Genomic DNA, 18,661 nt, shown 5'->3' with positions numbered 1-18,661 from the left:
CACGCTGAAAAATTAGCAGAATATTCATTCCTTGTACCGGTAACTAAAAAACTGAAAGACTCTAATGATTTTTATTTTCTTACAGAAAACAATAATATGGGAAGGTTTTTGTAGGCTGTGCTATTTTGACTAAATTATGGCTAGAATGGAGACTATGTATGAGCTATAAGTAATCAAAGCAATCATTTTTTTACTTTATTTATTTTTAGCTTTTTGAAAAATTAACTTTTATAATATTCAATATAGTTTATGAGATGTGTAAGAATTTGAAAAATCAATCTGTAACAAGTTATATTACCAAATGATAACTGGAGACTTCTGGTTTCCAGTCCAGCATGGAAGGAGTTTAGAAGTCACCACCCCACTTTAACAAGAAGAAAAATCAGCCACAAACTGAAAAATCAACAACTCTTCTTAGATCCATCAGACAAGTGAGGTCACAGGGCAAACAATAGCATCCGTAATTGGAGAGAGAACAGAATATTAGAAAATCATGACTCAGTGGCATGGAAACATCTTCAGGACCCAGTGCTGGGGTAAGATAACTTGAACTGTTAACTACTGAATTGCTGGAATCTCAGTGTGGACAACTCTAAGGCTTCATATCTCCAGGGGAACCCAGTTACGGGAAGAGCCCTGACATTTTTGTAAATGTGACCTTCAGGAGCCCTAACAGGTCCTCACAGTTAATATTGAAGAAAAACCCCATTGTGCTTTTGGCAATGGGAGGGGAAAAGGAACTATTCTGAAATATGCCAGAGCACTGTTCTTAATAAGTTTGGAGAAACTGTTTTAACAGAGACTAAACTGCTGGGGTTTTATCAGAGCATAACTGAACCAGTTAAAGGGAAATAACCAACTCTAGCATGTTCTAGTCTTTCATGTAGGGAAAGAGAAATATACAACTCCAGCTCCCTCCAGCTATCCTGTACCACCTGAGAGAGGGGAAAAAAGAAAAAAAGAAAAAAACACAAAAAAAACTGGGATGTACTAGTGAAGTGAAGTTCACAGAACAGCACAGAACACAGGCCCACACACCACAGGACTGAGACCTAAGCACAGGACTGCAGAAGACTTCCCTCGCCCAAATCCTACTACTACATTACTAAAAGCCTACTTACAACAGTTTCTTTTACCCATATTTTGTGTCTGACTCTCAAGAAAAAACCTACAAGGAATACCAAAAGGCAGAACACACAGAAGAGACAGAGTAATAAGCATCAGACCAGACAGGGCAGGGATGCTGGAATTATCAGATCAGGAATTTAGAACAATTATGATAAATATGCCAAAGGTTCAAAACAATATGCTAAAGGCTCTAACAGAAAAAAGTAGACAGCATGCAAGAAGGGATGGGCAATATAAGTACAACTACATAACTCTTTAGAATACCAAAGATAAGAAAATCTAAATGACCCTGGGTCTGCTGATGATGTTTCAGTCTAACACCAAAAGCACAATTTATGAAAGAAACAAATGATGAATTTGACTTTGCCAAATTTTAAATCTCTGCACTGCAAAAGATAATGTCAAAAGAATGTAAAGACAAGCCATAAAGTGGAAGAAAATATATGCAAAAAACACATCTGATAAAGGGTTGGATTTCAAAATATATAAAGAATATTCAAAATGATAATAAAAAAACAACAAACTCAATTTTTTAAAATAGACAAGGAAGTGGGGAGGAACAAGATGGATACATGAGATTAAGGGATAACAAACTACACCGAAAAAAATCGTTAAGTAACAAGACTATACTTATTCTTGTATAAGTATATATAAGAAATATAGTCCGCACAGGGAAATACAGTCATTATCTCATAAAAACTTTAAATGGAGTATAAACAACAAAAACAGTGAATCACTATGCTATACACCTGAAATGAACATAATACAGTAATCAACTATACTTCAATTAAAAAAAAAAATTTTCATACGCAAAAGACCTGAACAGACACCTCACCAAACAAGATATATACAGATGCCAAATATCAAAAGATGATCCCCATAATTTATGATTAGAGAATTGAGTACTAAAACAATAAGATATCATTATAAGCCTAATGCTGCTTTTGTTGTTTAGTTGCTAAGTCATCCGACTCTTTATGACCTCCTCTGTATTTCCGTTCCCCTTATTAGTTTAGGCCCTCGTGATTCCTCTTCTCTTCTACTGCTGATGGATGTTACAGATGACCTAAAATGAAATGTGTTATTGTTTGTTGTTTAGCCACTAAGTCGTGTCTGACTCTTGCAATCTCATGGACTGTAGCCTGCCAGGCTCCTCTGTCCACGGGATTTCCCAGGCAAGAAAACTGGAGGGATTTCCTTCTTCAGGGGACCTTCCCAATCTAGTGATGAAACCTGCATCTCCTGCATTCGCAGATGGGTTCTTGACCACTGATCCACCAGGGAAACCCCTATAAACCTATTGGAATGGCCAAAATCCAAAGTACTGACACCTTCAAATACTCACAAGTGTGTAAAATGTGAAGAAAGAGGAACTCTTGTTCATTACTGGTGGGATTACAAAACACAGCTACTTTGAAAGACAGTTTGGTGGCTTGTTTCCCATTTACAAAGAAAAATTTCCTTCAAGTTTCATTTACTAAGAAAAAAACTTCAAATGATCACTGAAGACAACCTTCTAAAAGCAATATAAAGCTTCAGTTCAGTCACTCAGTCGTGTCTGACTCTTTGTGACCCCATGAATTGCAGCACACCAGGCCTCCCTGTCCATTACCTACTCCCAGAGTTCACCCAAACTCACGTCCATCGAGGCAGTGAAGCCATCCAGCCATCTCATCCTCGGTCGTCCCCTTCTCCTCCTGCCCCCAATCCCTCCCAGCATCAGAGTCTTTTCCAATGAGTCAACTATTCTCATGAGGTGGCCAAAGTATTGGAGTTTCAGCTTTAGCATCATTCCTTCCAAAGAACATCCAGGACTGATCTTTAGAATGGACTGGTTGGATCTCCTTGCAGTCCAAGGGACTCTCAAGAGTCTTCAACACCACAGTTCAAGAGCACCAATTCTTCGGCGCTCAGTCCAACTCTCACATCCATACATGATCAATGGAAAAACCAAAGCCTTGACTGGATGCACCTTTGTTTGTTGACAAACCAATGTCTCTGCTTTTTAATATGCTGTCGAAGTTGGTCATAACTTTCCTTCCAAGGAGTAAGCGTCTTTTAATTTCATGGCTGCAATCACCACCTGCAGTGATTTTGGAGGCCAGAAAAATAAAGTCTGACACTGTTTCCACTGTTTCCCCATCTACTTCCCATGAAGTGATGGGACCAAAGGCCATGATCTTCGTTTTCTGAATGTTGAACTTTAAGCCAACTTTTTCACTCTCCTCTTTCACTTTCATCAAGAGGCTTTTTAGTTCCTCTTCACTTTCTGCCATAAGGGTCGTGTCATCTGCATATCTGAAGTTATTGAGATTTCTCCCAGCAATCTTGATTCCAGCTTGTGCTTCTTCCAGCCCAGCATTTCTCATGGTGTACTCTGCATAGAAGTTAAATAAGCAGGGTGACAATATACAGCCTTGATGTACTCCTTTTCCTATTTGGAACCAGTCTGTTGTTCCATGTCCAGTTCTAACTGTTGTTTCCTGACCTGCATACAGGTTTCTCAAGAGGCAGGTCAGGTGGTCTGGTATTCCCATCTCTCAGAATTTTCCACAGTTTATTGTGATCCACACAGTCAAAGGCTTTGGCATAGTCAATGAAGCAGAAACAGATATTTTTCTGGAACTCTCTTGCTTTTTGCATGATCCAGCAGATGTTGGCAATTTGATCTCTGGTTCCTCTGCCTTTTCGAAAACCAGCTTGAACATCTGGAAGTTCATGGTTCATGTATTGCTGAAGCCTGGCTTGGGGAATTTTGAGCATTACTTTACTAGCGTGTGAGCTTAGACCATTTCTAATACTGTTCTGTTTATAACTGTAAAAATGGTTGTGAAGACTTACTGCTGTCAAAGGTTTGGTGAATAACTAGAAACATATAGCACAAAAAGATAATATAAATCCATTACATATAATTCATATTTAAAAAAATGCAATGTTAAAGGCAAAGCATGACAAAGCTATTGCTGAGCAGCTAACATTTTGAAACAGTAATACGACTGCTAAAAGCACTTGGATTTTGAGCAAGGATATCATCTTCGTTCCTAGTCTCTATTTTATTTTCTGACATTTCCTCACTGCTCAGTAAATGTTTGTTAGTTAAAAACATGGAAAGGAATTAAATGTAATAGAGAAGGAGTTTGTGTTCATAAGGAGTGGGTCACTGCCAGGTAAATGCTACTTTCAAGGAACATAAGGGCTCCTTGAGGCAAGGTAAAATGCCCCTCTTTCCCACAAGGATGCAGAGGATGTACAATTTTAAAAGTTATGGAACAAAAACAAATGTGATTAGACATCACCAGCTCAAATGAGCTATATACAGCCACAAGGAAGGCAAATGTGACAACAGACATAACAGTGAAAGAAAAGACCTATAGAAATAGAAAATCCAGCAGACTAGACTAACTGTTCAAGGAACAAACGGCAGAAGTAGAAAATAAGACTCTAGAACAATCAAGAAAACAAAAGAAGCAAAACATCAAAAATCAAGAATGCCAAACTGGAAAAGACGTTGATGCTGGGAGGGATTGGGGGCAGGAGGAGAAGGGGATGACAGAGGATGAGATGGCTGGATGGCATCACTGACTCGATGGACATGAATCTGAGTGAACTCCAGGAGTTGGTGATAGACAGGGAGGCCTAGTGTGTTGCGATTCATGGGGTCCCAAAGAGTCAGACATGACTGAGTGACTGAACTGAACTGAACTGAAAGCGGGTCTAAAGAACTGATCCATGCATGCCTAGCTAACAATCTCACCAACAGTAGTTATCATCATTTGGTTCATCTGTGGTCAAACTGAAGTTCTTATCTGTGTTAAAATAGTCAATCATTTTTAATTTACCTTTCAAAAAATGTAGCTTCAGTCTTTACAATGGGATTACAAGGTTCTCAAAAATTCACTTTAAATAGATAAAAAGCTCCAGATTTTAGAAAACATAAAAAAGGAAAAATATTTGAACCTCATTTAACAAACAACAACATGGAAAGTACAAATGAATTTAAGACATACTAAACTTTTACAAGGATCAAAATGGCAGAATGGAGCACACCTCCCCCCACAAACAAAACAGAAACAGACCTACAAGTGGACCAATTTTCACAGAAAACCAACTGGAAACTGGCAAGAGGTCTCTTATGCAGCCAAAGCTGTAAGAAAAGATAAAAACACTAATTTGAAAAGATAAACACACCCCAATGTTTACAGCAACACTATTTACAATAGCCAAGACATGGAAACAATCAATTCAAGTGCCCATCAACAGATGACTGGCTTAAAAAGATGTTGTGTGCAAAAATAAACTCAGAATGGATTAGACTTAAATATAAGGCCAGAAACTATAAATCCCTTAGAGGAAAACATAGGCACTACACTCTGTGACATAAATCACAGCAAAATCCTCTTTGACCCACCCTCTAGTACACTGGAAATAAAATCAAAAATAAACAAATGAGACCTAATTAAACACAAAAGCTTTTGTACAGCAAAGGAAACAATAAACAAGATTAAAAGACAACCCTTAGAATGGGAGAAAACAATTGAAACTGACCAAGGATTAATATCAGAAAAAAAACTGCCCAATCAAAAAATGGGTAGAAGACCTAACTGACATTTCTCCAAAGATATACAGATGACCAATAAACATGAAAAGATGCTCAACAACACTAATTATTAGAAAAATCCAAATCAAAACTACAATGAAGTATCACCTCATACCAGTCAATATAGTCATCATCAAAAGAAATCTACAAACTACAAGTATTAGAGAAGATATGGAGAAAAGGGAATCCTCCTATACTGTTGGTAGGAATGCAAACTAATGAAGCCATTATGGAGAACAGTGTGGAGATTTCTTTAAAAAGTAGAAGTAAAATCTACCATATGAAACAGCAATCCCACTACTGGACATATACCCTGAGAAAGCCACAATTCCAAAAGACATATATATCTCAGTGTTCACTGCAGCACTATTTACAATACCCAGAACACTGAAGCAACCTAGATGTCCATCTACAGATGACTGGATAAAGAAAATGTGGTACATATATACAGTGGAGTATTAATCAGCCATAAAAAAAGAATGAATTTGAATCAGTTCTAGTGAGGCGGATGAACCTAGAGTCTGTTATACAGCGTGAAGTAAGTCAGAAAGAGAAAAACAAATATCATATAATAACTCACATATGTAGAATCTAAAAATATGGTATTGATGAACCTATTTGCTGGGAAAGAATGAAGACACAGATGTAGAGAAGAGACTTGAGGACACAGTGGGGGAAGGAAAGAGTGGGGCAAATGGAGAAAACAGCATCAACATGTATACACTATAATGTGTAAAACAGATAGCTGTTGAGAAGTTACTATATAACAGGGAGCTCAGCCTGGTGCTCTGTGATGCTAGAGGGGTGGGATGGGGGAAGGGGAGAGAGACTCAAGGAGGAGGTATATATGTATGATTACGGCTAATGCACGTTGTTGTACACAGACGCCAACACAACACTGTAAAGCAATCTTCCTCCAATTAAAAAATAAATTTAAAAAAGATGTGTGTGTATAGAATGGAATATTACTTATCCACAAAAAAGAATGAAATACTGCCATTTACAGTAACATAATGGACATAGAGATTATCCTAGTAAGTGAAGGAAGTTAGAGAAAGACAAATATTATGTATCACATATACAGAGAACCTTAAAATAATTAATCTATACACAAAACAGAAACAGAATCACAGATTTATAAAATGGACTTATGATCACTGAAGAGCAAACGGAGGGTAAGGATGGGGGACTAAAGAGCACAGGACTAACAGATAAAAACTACTATACACAAAATAGATAAGCAACAGGATTTACTATATAGCACAGGAAACTATATTCAATTATCTTTTTAATAACCTATAATGGAATATAATCTGAAAAAGGAATATATATATCTGTATATGTGTGTATATATATATATCTGAATCTATACACTTTTCTATACACTTGAAACTAATACAATATTGTAAATTAACTATATTACAATAAAAAATGCAAAAACAAGAGCTGTTAAGATATACCCAGAAATTCCAACAACTGTTTTAAGATTTCCAATAAGAGTAAAGAGAAGAAAACAATCTATGACATTAAGGAATATTCTTAGCAAATGAAGAAAGAAAATACTCCTCAGATTAAAAAAGCCAATGAGAAACCATTTTTGAAACTCACATCAGTTACTGGAAACTGAATGAATGATAAATTGCAAGATTCTGAATGCCAGGGATAAACAGAAAAGTTTTTAAAGCTCTCCAAAAAAAGGGGAAAAAAAAAGATGTCTTATAAAGGAAAGAATATTTGACTGGCATGAAAATTCTAACCCACAACACCAAATGCTAGATATTCTAAGGAAGGAAATATTTAGAACTCTACACCCAGGTATTTTATCATTCAAGTGAATATGAAAAAATGCGAAGATTCAAAAGGTTTACTTTGTGCTAAGTCACTTCAGTCATGTCTGAGTCTTTGCGAACCCATGGACTGCAGCCTGGCAGCCTCCTCTGTCCGTGGGATTCTCCAGGCAAGAAAACTGAAGTGGGTTGCTGCGCCCTCATCCAGGGGATCTTCTTGACCCAGGGATCAAACCTGTGTTTCTCACATCTAATCTGCATCGGCAGGAGGGCTCCTTACCACCAGCGCCACCCGGGAAGCCCAAAAAGCTTACTAACCAACAATTTATTTGGAAAGAACTACTGAAGACTATTTTCCAGAAGACGAACAAATGAGAAGGAAAGAATGGAATATAAGAAAGATTTGTGAACAGAGAAGACAACTTAGACAACTCTAAATAATTTTTAGAAAGTTCTTAAAATTTTAAGAGCTTGGAGACTTTCCAAGTACCTTTTCCCCTACCTTTCAGACTTCTTTTCATTGTGAAATATAACACAGCTACAGAGAACTACATAAAGAAAAACGTGAGATTAAGAAATTATTGTAAATGAATATTCTGTGCCTGCATTCAGTCTAGAAGCAGAACATTGCCTCCCTACCCTTTTCCTAATCAGCACCTCTAATCTTTCCCAGCAGCATCCACTAGCCAACATTTATAAAAATCTTACCCAACAGTTCTACCTAAAAAATTCATTCCTAAATGATACAGCATAGTTTTGCCTAACTTTATCTAAATGGGTCATACATACATAATCTTTTGTGCCAGGCATCTTTCACTAAACATTGATATTTGTGGAGAAACAAAAGCAGCAATTAAGGCAGGAAAGGCTGAGCAATGTCTCAACTCCCCACAAGTACCCAGGGCTGGTATTCAACTCTCTTGGGGAGCCGGTTCCTAGTTATAAGACATTTTCTGTGACAGCAAGACCATTTTATGTCTGCAACAAACCCACTGCTACAGTCTTGATCAAGTATATTCCTGTTCTTCATCAAAATTCCTAAAAAAGGAGAGCAACAGGGAGCTCAATACACACATGCCCAGCCATCCCATCCCAGGAACACCTCTCTACTTGATACCAAGAGCCTGGGAGGATAAATGAACACAACAGCTGCTGCCTGCAAGTGCTAGTCTACATGGTAGCAATTACCCCTTTGTCTCAACTCTTTAAGCAACAGTGGTGCCCAATATGGAACAAATATGGATTTGGCTAGGTCCCAAGGAGAAGAAAGGGCTTCCCAGGTGGCACTGATGGTAAAGAATCCACCTGCCAATGCAGGAAACAAGAGACTCAGATTCAATCCCTGAGTCGGGAAGATCCCCTGGAGGAGAAAAATGGCAACCCACTCCAAGATTCTTGCCTGGGAAATCCCATGGACAAAGGAGTCAGGAGGGCTAGACCATGGGATCACAACATGACTTAGCAACTAACCAACAACACAACATACCACCATTGTGATGATATCCTCATCAAAAAATGCTTAACTTGAATCTAACCATAAGGAAACAATTAGGCAAATCCAAATTAGGAAATCTGCAGAGCAACTGGTGTAAATTCTTTTAAAAATCACACTTGGGAAAAAAAGAAGACATGGGAAGTGTGCTAGATTAAAGGATACTAAAGAAACACAGTGAAGCAATACATGATTCTTCTGAAGGAGCACTTTCATGAAGTATTCCACTGTCTTCAATACACACTCAGAGTTTGGGGGAGCACAAACATGGCAAAATGTTAAAGGCTAAGAAAATTACTGGAATGCAAAATGACGGTATAATGTAAATCAGGGGCTTGTAGCATTAAGAGGCTTTAAAACTAGTTTTTAATTGTAAATAGCAATTGTTAATGGTAACTAGTGCTGTGTTAATTGCTCAGTCATATCCAACGTTTTGCGGCCCCACAAACTGTAGCCCGCCAGGCTCCTCCGTCCATGGGATTCTCCAGGCAAGAATACTGGAGTGAATTGCCTCTCCCTTCTCCGGAGGATCTTCCCGACCCAGGGATTGAACCTGAGTCTCCTGCACTGCAGGCAGATGCTCTACTTTCTGAGCTAAAAGGAAGATCTAGCAACAGCATTTTTTTCTCATTTTTTTTTTTTTATTAAACTTCCTCAAACATTCAATGTCTCGGCCCATCACAGAAAGGGGATTTATGTTGCAGTTAAACAAAAAAGTGACTCTAGAGAAACACTTACGAGAGCAGGTGGCAGTCTGCCACTCCAGACACTGCCCGTATGGAAAGGAGATTATGTAGGCGTTGGAGTCAACACACCGCTTGGTGCTGCTACACCACATACACTCCATGCCGTTGCTCGTACAGTTGGAACACGACGTCCTTAAAGAGCAGGGCTTTTTGCATGGCCTCGCGTTTTGATTTGGACTAACTGGAATAAATTAACAAAAGATAATTATTTTCTTTATTAACTGCTCTTTGGACACAAGGATGTGAGTTTTGTTCATTTTGTTGTTGTTTAGGGAAGGTTTCAATGAAGTCAAGTTTGGAATAAATATTAGAGTCAAAATTATACAAGGTAAAATGAGAATGAAGATGGCATGTCAATACTGCTTAAATTTATTATCTACTTTGAAATTTATAATACCCTGGAAAATTTTAATCCTTTACAAAGTACACAAAATTGTATAACTTAAATTTGTTTCATAGCAATGTAATACATGACTTAGGGTTTTGTTTCTATTGGCTAGATAATATGTACACTTATCATTATTTACTTTTCAAGCTAGCCATACTTCTATTAATATAAACATTCCATACCTTATAAAAGCAATTAACAATACAATTTACTATAAAAATTTAACATAAAACATAATCTTTATCATACCTATTTGTATTGCTATGTTTTAAATGTTAGTAAGGATGTGGAGAAATTGTACCCTGTACACTATTTCTAGGAATGGTAAAATGGTGATGCTTCTGTAGCAAACAGTATGGCAAGTCCTCAAAAAATTAAACACAGAATTATCGTATGATATAGCAATTCCACTTCTGGCTATATACACAAAGACATGAAAGCAGGAGCTGAAACAGTTATTTGTACCCATCTTCACAGCATCATTATTCACTATGGTCAATAGGTAGAAGCAACAAGTGTCCACCAATGTATGAAGAGGTAAAGAAAATGTGGACTATAAACACAATGGATAAACATTCAGGTTTAAAAAGGAATGATATTCTGACACATACTACAAGATGGGTGAACGTGGAAGACATTATTCTGAAAAGAAATAAGCCAGTCACAAATGGACAAATACCTCATGATTCCACTTATATGAGATACTCAGCAGTGGGGTTGGGGAGGGGTGAATTGGGAGTTATTGCATAATGGATATGGAGATATAGTTTGGGAAGATGAAAAAGTTCTGGAGATGGATAGTGTTGATAGATTAACAACAATGTGGATGTACTTAATGACACTGAACTCGACACTTAAAAATGATTTAGAAATCTCAATCATATCTCAAAACCACTGAATGAAAAAAATGACTAAAATTGTAAGTTTGACATTATGTATATTTCACTGCAATACAAAATATAATATTTAAAAAGAGAAAAGAATTCAGTACTCCTTTCTCACTTAACAAAACTCCATTTCAAAGGATGTAACAGGAATGTTTCTTTTCACTTGCCAACTAAAATAGATCTATAGGATTAAAATGATTCTAAATTTGTTGTTAATCTTAACAATCTTTCTTACAAAAACTATTATTATCAAAGCAAAACACAGTAAAAAATTAAGAACAGATTGTTACTAGAGCATCACTATTTCAACCAAGAAATAAAGATTGTATAAAACAATACAATTCTATTACAAGTTAATGCTGAGGTCACTAACAGTAAATGGGGAAAGTGGACAAAGATAAAATTTACACAGAAATCAGCATCATTAAAAGATGGTGACAGTTACTTCAGGCCTATGTAGGATCACAGGCTGCAAGAGGGATGTGGGGAGAAGAGTTGGAAATATAAATTACATCTTTAAAGAAACATTAGTTTACAGGACTACTTACCAACAGGTTTTTCGCAGACAAGCCCATCTGCCATAGACGTGCAAGGATTAGCTTTTAAGCCTGCCACTGCAGCCCTTTCTAGATATGCACAGAACCCAGAATCATTAGGTTCACCAGGAAGCCACTGTAGTGTTGTATTTGTAAATGGAGACATGTCTTCCCATCCCCAGTAGGATATATTGATCTTGCGTAAGCCTACCCAAGGTGATACTTTCTGTAAACAACAGCAAAAGCAACATTTTTTAAAAAATGAGATGTAAAAATCCTGTGTCACATTCCTTAGCCAACAGTTCATTATCTTTAAAAATTACATTTTAAAATATATCATAGTACCTTTCTAATAACATCTAATACCAAGCGAAATTAACAATCTAGGACATCTTGGAAAATGATGCATAATAGAATACTGTTTAAACTATACATTAGCGACATGACTCAGGTCATTTATTTAGCCTTTGTGAACCTCAGTTTCCTATTCTATAAAATGGGGTTATCTGATATACATACCTATCTTATGAAATGCATGCATGCATGCTAAGTTGCTCCAGTCATGTCTGACTCTGTGCAACCCTATGGAGAGCAGCCCACCAAGCTCGTCTGTCCACAGGATTTTCCAGGCAAGAATACTGGAGTGGGTTGCCATTTCCTTCTCCACTTATAAGAATAGATCATTTTTAAAAACAACATATTGTATTGCTACTGTTGTTACTGACATTTCTGCTGCAGCTGCTATTACTACTGCTGCCATCAATCTAATGAGTTATGGAGTTAAGAATCTAAAGCTCAAGTGCCATTATATGCACTGTACAAAAACAGAAAACAAAACCATGAACAGGAATAAAGGCTGAGTGAAGACTTCACAACAGGGTCACAAAGAGACAAAGAAGTGCCTCTCTTCCAGATCAGACCTCTACTAGTACAGTCGGACTTAAGTGCAGTTTTAGATAAAATTAGTCATCTACTTTCATTATTAAAGAGATCAAGAAATAAATAATAAAGATCTTTGACCCTGTTGCCTAAAATTTAATTAACAGAGGTTGATAAATGCCACCAAAGTAAATATTCTTAACACTCTCAGCAATACTTCAAAAGCAGCTTAAAAACAAAATATATTCTGTATTTACATATTTTAATCATTCCTAAATTATTTTAATCATTCTTAAATTTTAAAAGGCTATTCTAATGAGACTGACAAAATAATGATATATTCTTGTGCTAAGCTACTCTCCTCACAAAATCTTTTTAGATTGCAAATATCTCTTTTTCTTGTCTTGTTTCTGCTTACGGTTATACATCTCTTTTTGAGATTTTAACTTTCATTTTTTGTAGCTTAACTGAGGTATAATTGATAAATGAAAATTATACATATATAAGGTATATGGTATGGCATATTTGTTTGGTATACGTGTTTCACATTGTAAATTATCACATCAAGGTAATTAACATTACCTATCACCTCATATAACTTTGTGTGTGTGTGTGTGGTAAGAACATATAAGATCTACTCTCTTAACAAATTTCAAGTTTACAATATAGTATTAACTACAGTCATCTGTCCTATACACTAGATCTCCCAAAATTATTGTCCTGCATAACTGAAACTTTGTATCCTCTGATCTACATCTAAACATTTCTCCTATACCCAACCCCTGGCAATCTTTATTCTATCTGCTTGTATGAGCTCAACCATTTTAGATTCCACATATAAATGAGAACACCTAGTATTTTTCTAAGTCTAGCTTATTTTACATAGCATAAATGTGTCTCCAGGTCCATCCACGTTGTTAAAAACAGAAATTCCTGATTTTTTTAAGTCTGAATAAAATTACACGTGTGTATATATATATATGCACATAAATATTTATGTTTGTATATTTTCTTTATCCATTCATGAACACTTAAGCTGTGTCCATAACTTGGCTATTTGGAAGTGCAGATATCTCTTCAAGATAGTGATTTAATTTCCTTAGGATATAGAACTGGCTTCCCTCGTGGCTCAGATGGTATAGAATCCACCTGCAATGCGGGAGACCTGGGTTCGATCTCTGGGTTGGGAAGATCTCCTGGAGGAGGGCATGGCAACCCACTCTAGTATTCTTGCCTGGAGCATCCCCATGAACAGAGGAGCCTGGAGGGCTATAGTCCGTGGAGTCGCAAAGAGTCGGACATGATTGAGCTACTAAGCACAGCACAGGGTATATAACTAGGTGTGGCACTGTTGGACCATATGATATTTTTAATTTGGTGGTGGGGGGACTCCATGCTATTTCCCAAATTGACTATACCAGTTGTATTCCCACCAACAGTATATAAGGATTCCTTTTCTCCACATTGTTGCCAATATTTGTTATCTCTTGTCTTTTGGACAATAGCCTTTCCAACAAATGTGAGTTGATATCTCAGTTGGTTTTGATTCACACTTCCCTGATGTTTAGCGATGTTGAACTTTTTATAATATACTTGATGGCCATTTGTATGTCTTCTTTGAAAAATATCTACTTATGTCCTTTGCCTGTTTTTTAACTGGGTATATTTGTGTGTGTGTGTGTGTGTGTGTGTGTGTGTGTGTGTGTGTGTGTGTGTGTGTGAGTTGAGATGCTTGAGTGCCTTATATATTTTGGACAATAACTCTTTATTAGATACATGGTTTACAAACATTTTCTCCCATTCCTCAGGTTGTCTCTTTATTCTGATGATTATTTCCTTTGCTATGCAGAAGCTTATTAGTTTGACACAATCTCATTTGCTCTTGTCTGTGCTTTTGGGCTCACATTCAAAAAAATCACTGCCCTGACCAATGTCAACAAGACTTTTCTGCATGTTTGCCTCTGGAAATTTTACAGTTTCAAGTCTTAAAGTTTAAGTCTTTATTTTGAATTGATTTTTGTATATGGTATGAGAAAAAGAATCTTTCATTCTTCTGCATAAGAATATCCAAAATCATTTATTGAAGAGATTGTCCTTTTCCCATCCTGTATTCTTGACACCTTTGGCAATCATCAATTGATCATAAATGCATGGATTTTTTTAGGGCTATTATAATGTGTCTTGGTGAAGATCTTTTTATGTTCAATCTGCTTGAGGTTCTTTGGGATTAATGGCTCTGGATGTTCATTTCCTCCTCCATATTAGGGAAGTTTCCTGTCTTTATATCTTTAAATGAGCTTGTGAACTCCCATAAAGCATACATTGATTCCTCACGGTCTACAATAAGTTCCCTAGGCTTTCTTCACTGTTTTTTCATTCTCTTTTTTTGAACTCTAGGTAATTTCAAATGACTAGTACTTGAGCTTGCTGACTCTTTATTCTGCCTGTTAAGAGTCTGCTATTGAAGTTCTATGTGGAATTACCTAGTTCAGTCATTGCATTCTTCAGCTCCATTAATTACTCTTGGGTTCTTTTTTTATGGTCTCTGTGTCTTTTCGGAACCACTCAATTGACTCTTCTTTCATATACTGTTCTCCTAATATTGTTAGGCTGTTTATCTGCATTTTCTTATAATTCACTGAGCTTCTTTCATTGGTTATTTTGAATTCTTTGTCAGGCAGTTTGTAGATCTCCATTTCTTTTGAGTCAGTTATTGTTTAGTTGCTAAGTCATGTCCAACTCTTTGCAACCCCAGGGACTGTAGCCCTCCAGTCTCCTCATATGCATGGGATTTTCTAGGCAAGAACAGTGGAGTGGGTGGCCATTTCCTTCTCCAGGGGATTTTCTCAACCCAGGAGTCAAACCCACGTCTCCTGCTAGCAGGACGTGGCAAGCAGACTCCTTATGCTGAGCCACTAGAGAAGCCCCTACACATGCTTCACTTTGTTCTTTGGTAACATCATGTTTCCCTGATTTTTCATGATTCCTATGGCCTTGCATTGGTGAATGCATATTAGAAGAAGTAATCACCTCTTCCAGTCTTTACAGACTGGCTTCAGTAGGGAAAGCCTTTCTCCAGTCAGCCTATCTAGGGATTCTGGCAGTCTGCGTGGTGGGGTCTGTGGCAAGCTTACTGTTGAAGTCCTCAAATGGGCTGCCCTTGAGGACAGCCTAGGCCATGGGTAAGCAGGCCTAGAATTTGGATCCAGAGGACCTCTCTGGTGCCTGGGTTCAGAGGGACAAGCCTGGATCCTGGGTCCTCTGGAGTGGGTCTGGAGTTTAGGTCTGCATAGACAGACTCAGAACCGAGGGCTCCACAAGGGCAAGCCTGGAACCAGAGCCTGAGTGCAGGCCTGGATCTGAGGTCTGAAGGGGTCACTATGGCACAGAGGTCCACTGGAATAGGGCTGGTGGTGACTGAGTACAAAGTGATGGGCCTGGAATCTAGTCCACAGTGCCAAGCAAGGAAATTCGGTCCACAGGGGTCAGTCTGGGGCCTGGATCTGAGGGAGCCACCCAGAAGCATGGATCCACAGGGCTTACCTGGCACTGAAGCAGGCCTTGAGCCTAAATCCACTGAGGCCAGTCTGGTGCTGGGGCAAGCTGGGCACCTGGGCCCACAAGTATGGTCCTAAGGCTGCCAGGGCTAGCCTGGTACCAGGGTCCACTGGGACAAGCCTGCCCCTGAGTCTGTGAGATAGGTGTGATACCTGTGTCCATGGAGGAGGGCCTGAAGCCTGAGTCCACTGGAATGAGCCTGACCCTTGGTTTGCAGAGGCCAGCCCAAGGGAGGACATGGATCTTAGGTTTCCTAGAGCCCAGGAATATGTGGGAGCTGGCCTGGATGATAGGTCTGTGGGTACCAGTCTGCAGTCTGAGGCCACAGGAGCCAGTCTAGCACTGGGGTGTGCTTGGCGCCTGGGTTCACGGGGAAAATCCACGCACTGGGGTTCATTAGGGCAGAGCTCAGGGGTGGGGACCACAGCAAAACAAGTGCTCATTTCATCCTTTTTCCCCTTTTCAGGGGGTATTTCTCACTAAGCTTCACTGCACTGTGGAGACTTAGGGGAAGGATGATGCAGGTAATGTGGAACTGTCCTTATCGACCATTTTTAATCAGTCTTTTCTTATTTCTGTGTTCTCTCTGCCATCTCTGATGCTATAACCTCTCACCTGGACTCCTGAGCTTCTGGAAAGGTATTTTGTGTATAGGTAATTTGTTAAATCAGTGTTTCTTGGAGGGAATGAGTACCAGAAATTTCCACTTTACCAAATTGCTAACATCATTCCAAAACATTCCTGCTTAAATACACATAATAATATATTTATGTTTGAAGTTATCAAGTTAATAATATTATATTATAATGTGAAGTGGTTTCAAAACTCCACATCATCTCTTTTTTATATTACCGTGTGTCAGGGTAGAGAAAAACATGTTCCTCCACCTGGGTCTTTGACAATATATAAGTAAGATATATTAATTCAGTAGTTATTCTAAATATGTTGTACAAATGGTCCTTAAGAGCTTCTAAAGAACTTGTAGACCTTGAAATTTATACAGTGTGCAAATATAATGATTTTTACACATAAATACTCAACAAATATTTCTTAAATAAAATTAAAGTATTATTAACATTCATTAGGGGCTTCCCAGGTGGTAAAATGATAAAGAATCCACCGGCCAAACAGGAGACACAAGTTCAGTCCCTGGGTCAGGAAGATCCCCTGGAGAAAGAAAGAGTAACCCACTCCATTATTCTTGCCTGGGAAATCCCATGGACAGAGAAGCCTGGTGGGCTACAGTCTATAGGGTCGCAAGAGTCAGACACAACTTAGTGACTAAAGAACAACAAACATTCATTAGAACGGATCTCTTATCACCCAGCAGAGTACTGTACATATCATAGGTAGACAAGAAATTTTGCTAAACAAGGCCAGTAGAACAGAGATAGTTATTTTCTAACATTCAGTTTTTGACACAGAGATAATGACACAGAGATAATAAACAATGTTTTCTAATTATAAAAACACATGCTGCTTTGTCTTGTGACCATCATATATTCATACATTATTCTCAACATATTTTGATAACAAAAAAGCTATAATATTTTTATAGTTCTTGATAATAACAGCAGGAATCAATCCAACATAGATATTGCAGATTAATGACTGTGCTTTACATTATAGCAACTCTGTCTGTGTTTCCAAACTACCTATATAAAGACAAATTGTTGAAAATGAAACATTTTTCTCTAAATCATCATGATAAGAATCTGCAAGGAAGAAGAGAAGAGCAGGAAAATAAGCAGTTGATAAAATATTTAAAGTAACTATTACCCAGTAAATGAGCTGGACAGGCAGTTGAGAAACAAAAGATAAATTACTATATTATGAAAATTTACTCCGGCACACCATAAATCACTGCAACATTTCATTAGCCACTGCCAATAAGTAAATGATCATTTGACCCAGGATATCTCTTTAAAGTGCATGAATTGTCGATCTCCATTTATGATGGAAGTGTTATCTTAAGTTTATACAACTGCAATGACTCAGGGTATAATTCACTTTCTATAATGATACGTTTAATGCAATGTCACCTTGCAGAAAATTCCACCTTTGAAATTTTGCTAAACTTCATATTTCTAATGAAACAAAATATTTATTTACAGAGAAGGATAGTCCACAAACTACTGAATCTAAGTTCATCATATATTCAACTTAATTGTTGGTCTAATCTTTATGATTTATACACATAAGCAAGAAAAACTAAGCAACTTAAAGAAGAAGCCTTGAAATATGAAGCTTCTAAAATAGCGCTTTTTGAGATTATAATGTAAAAACTAAGAATAACATAAACAAAGGAAAAAGCAGTTGAGTTCTAAAGCCAAACACTGTGCTTGTTTGTGCTTGTGCTCAATTGCTCAGTTGTGTCAGACTCCGCAACCCCATAAACTGTAGCCTGCCAAGCTCCTCTGTCCATGGGATTATCCCATCAAGAATCCTATAGTGGGCTGCGTTTTCCTTCTCCAGGGGAACTTTCTGATCCAGGGCTTGAACTCATCTTCTGCAGCTCCTTCACTGGCAGGCAGATTCTTTAGCACTGAGCCACCTGGAAAGCCCAAAGCCAAACAGCAGTACTTTTCTAAAATTCAAAGAATGTGGAACTACCAATAAGAAGCTCTTTGTAAGTTAAATGTATTCAGTAGAAAGAATGTCCA

The 18,661-nt window shown here is 37.7% G+C and overlaps 1 protein-coding gene across 1 annotated transcript in view; it reads right to left on the bottom strand.

Annotated features, from left to right (window-relative positions):
* ATRNL1 (attractin like 1) overlaps nt 1-18,661 on the bottom strand; it is a 785,280-nt gene that overhangs the window by 592,242 nt on the left and 174,377 nt on the right. The window contains exons 16-17 of the mRNA XM_068961441.1: nt 11,574-11,787; nt 9,743-9,931 (exon numbers count right to left, since the gene is read on the bottom strand). Coding sequence (XP_068817542.1) covers nt 9,743-9,931; nt 11,574-11,787 — 403 coding nt within the window. The remainder of the gene's footprint in view (nt 1-9,742; nt 9,932-11,573; nt 11,788-18,661) is intronic.

The sequence above is a fragment of the Capricornis sumatraensis genome, chromosome 23, assembly GCF_032405125.1.
Source record: "Capricornis sumatraensis isolate serow.1 chromosome 23, serow.2, whole genome shotgun sequence".
NCBI classification, from domain to species: Eukaryota; Metazoa; Chordata; class Mammalia; order Artiodactyla; family Bovidae; genus Capricornis; species Capricornis sumatraensis.
The sequence above is the reverse complement of the archived record's forward strand: the minus strand, read 5'-3'. Positions and strand labels throughout refer to the sequence as shown.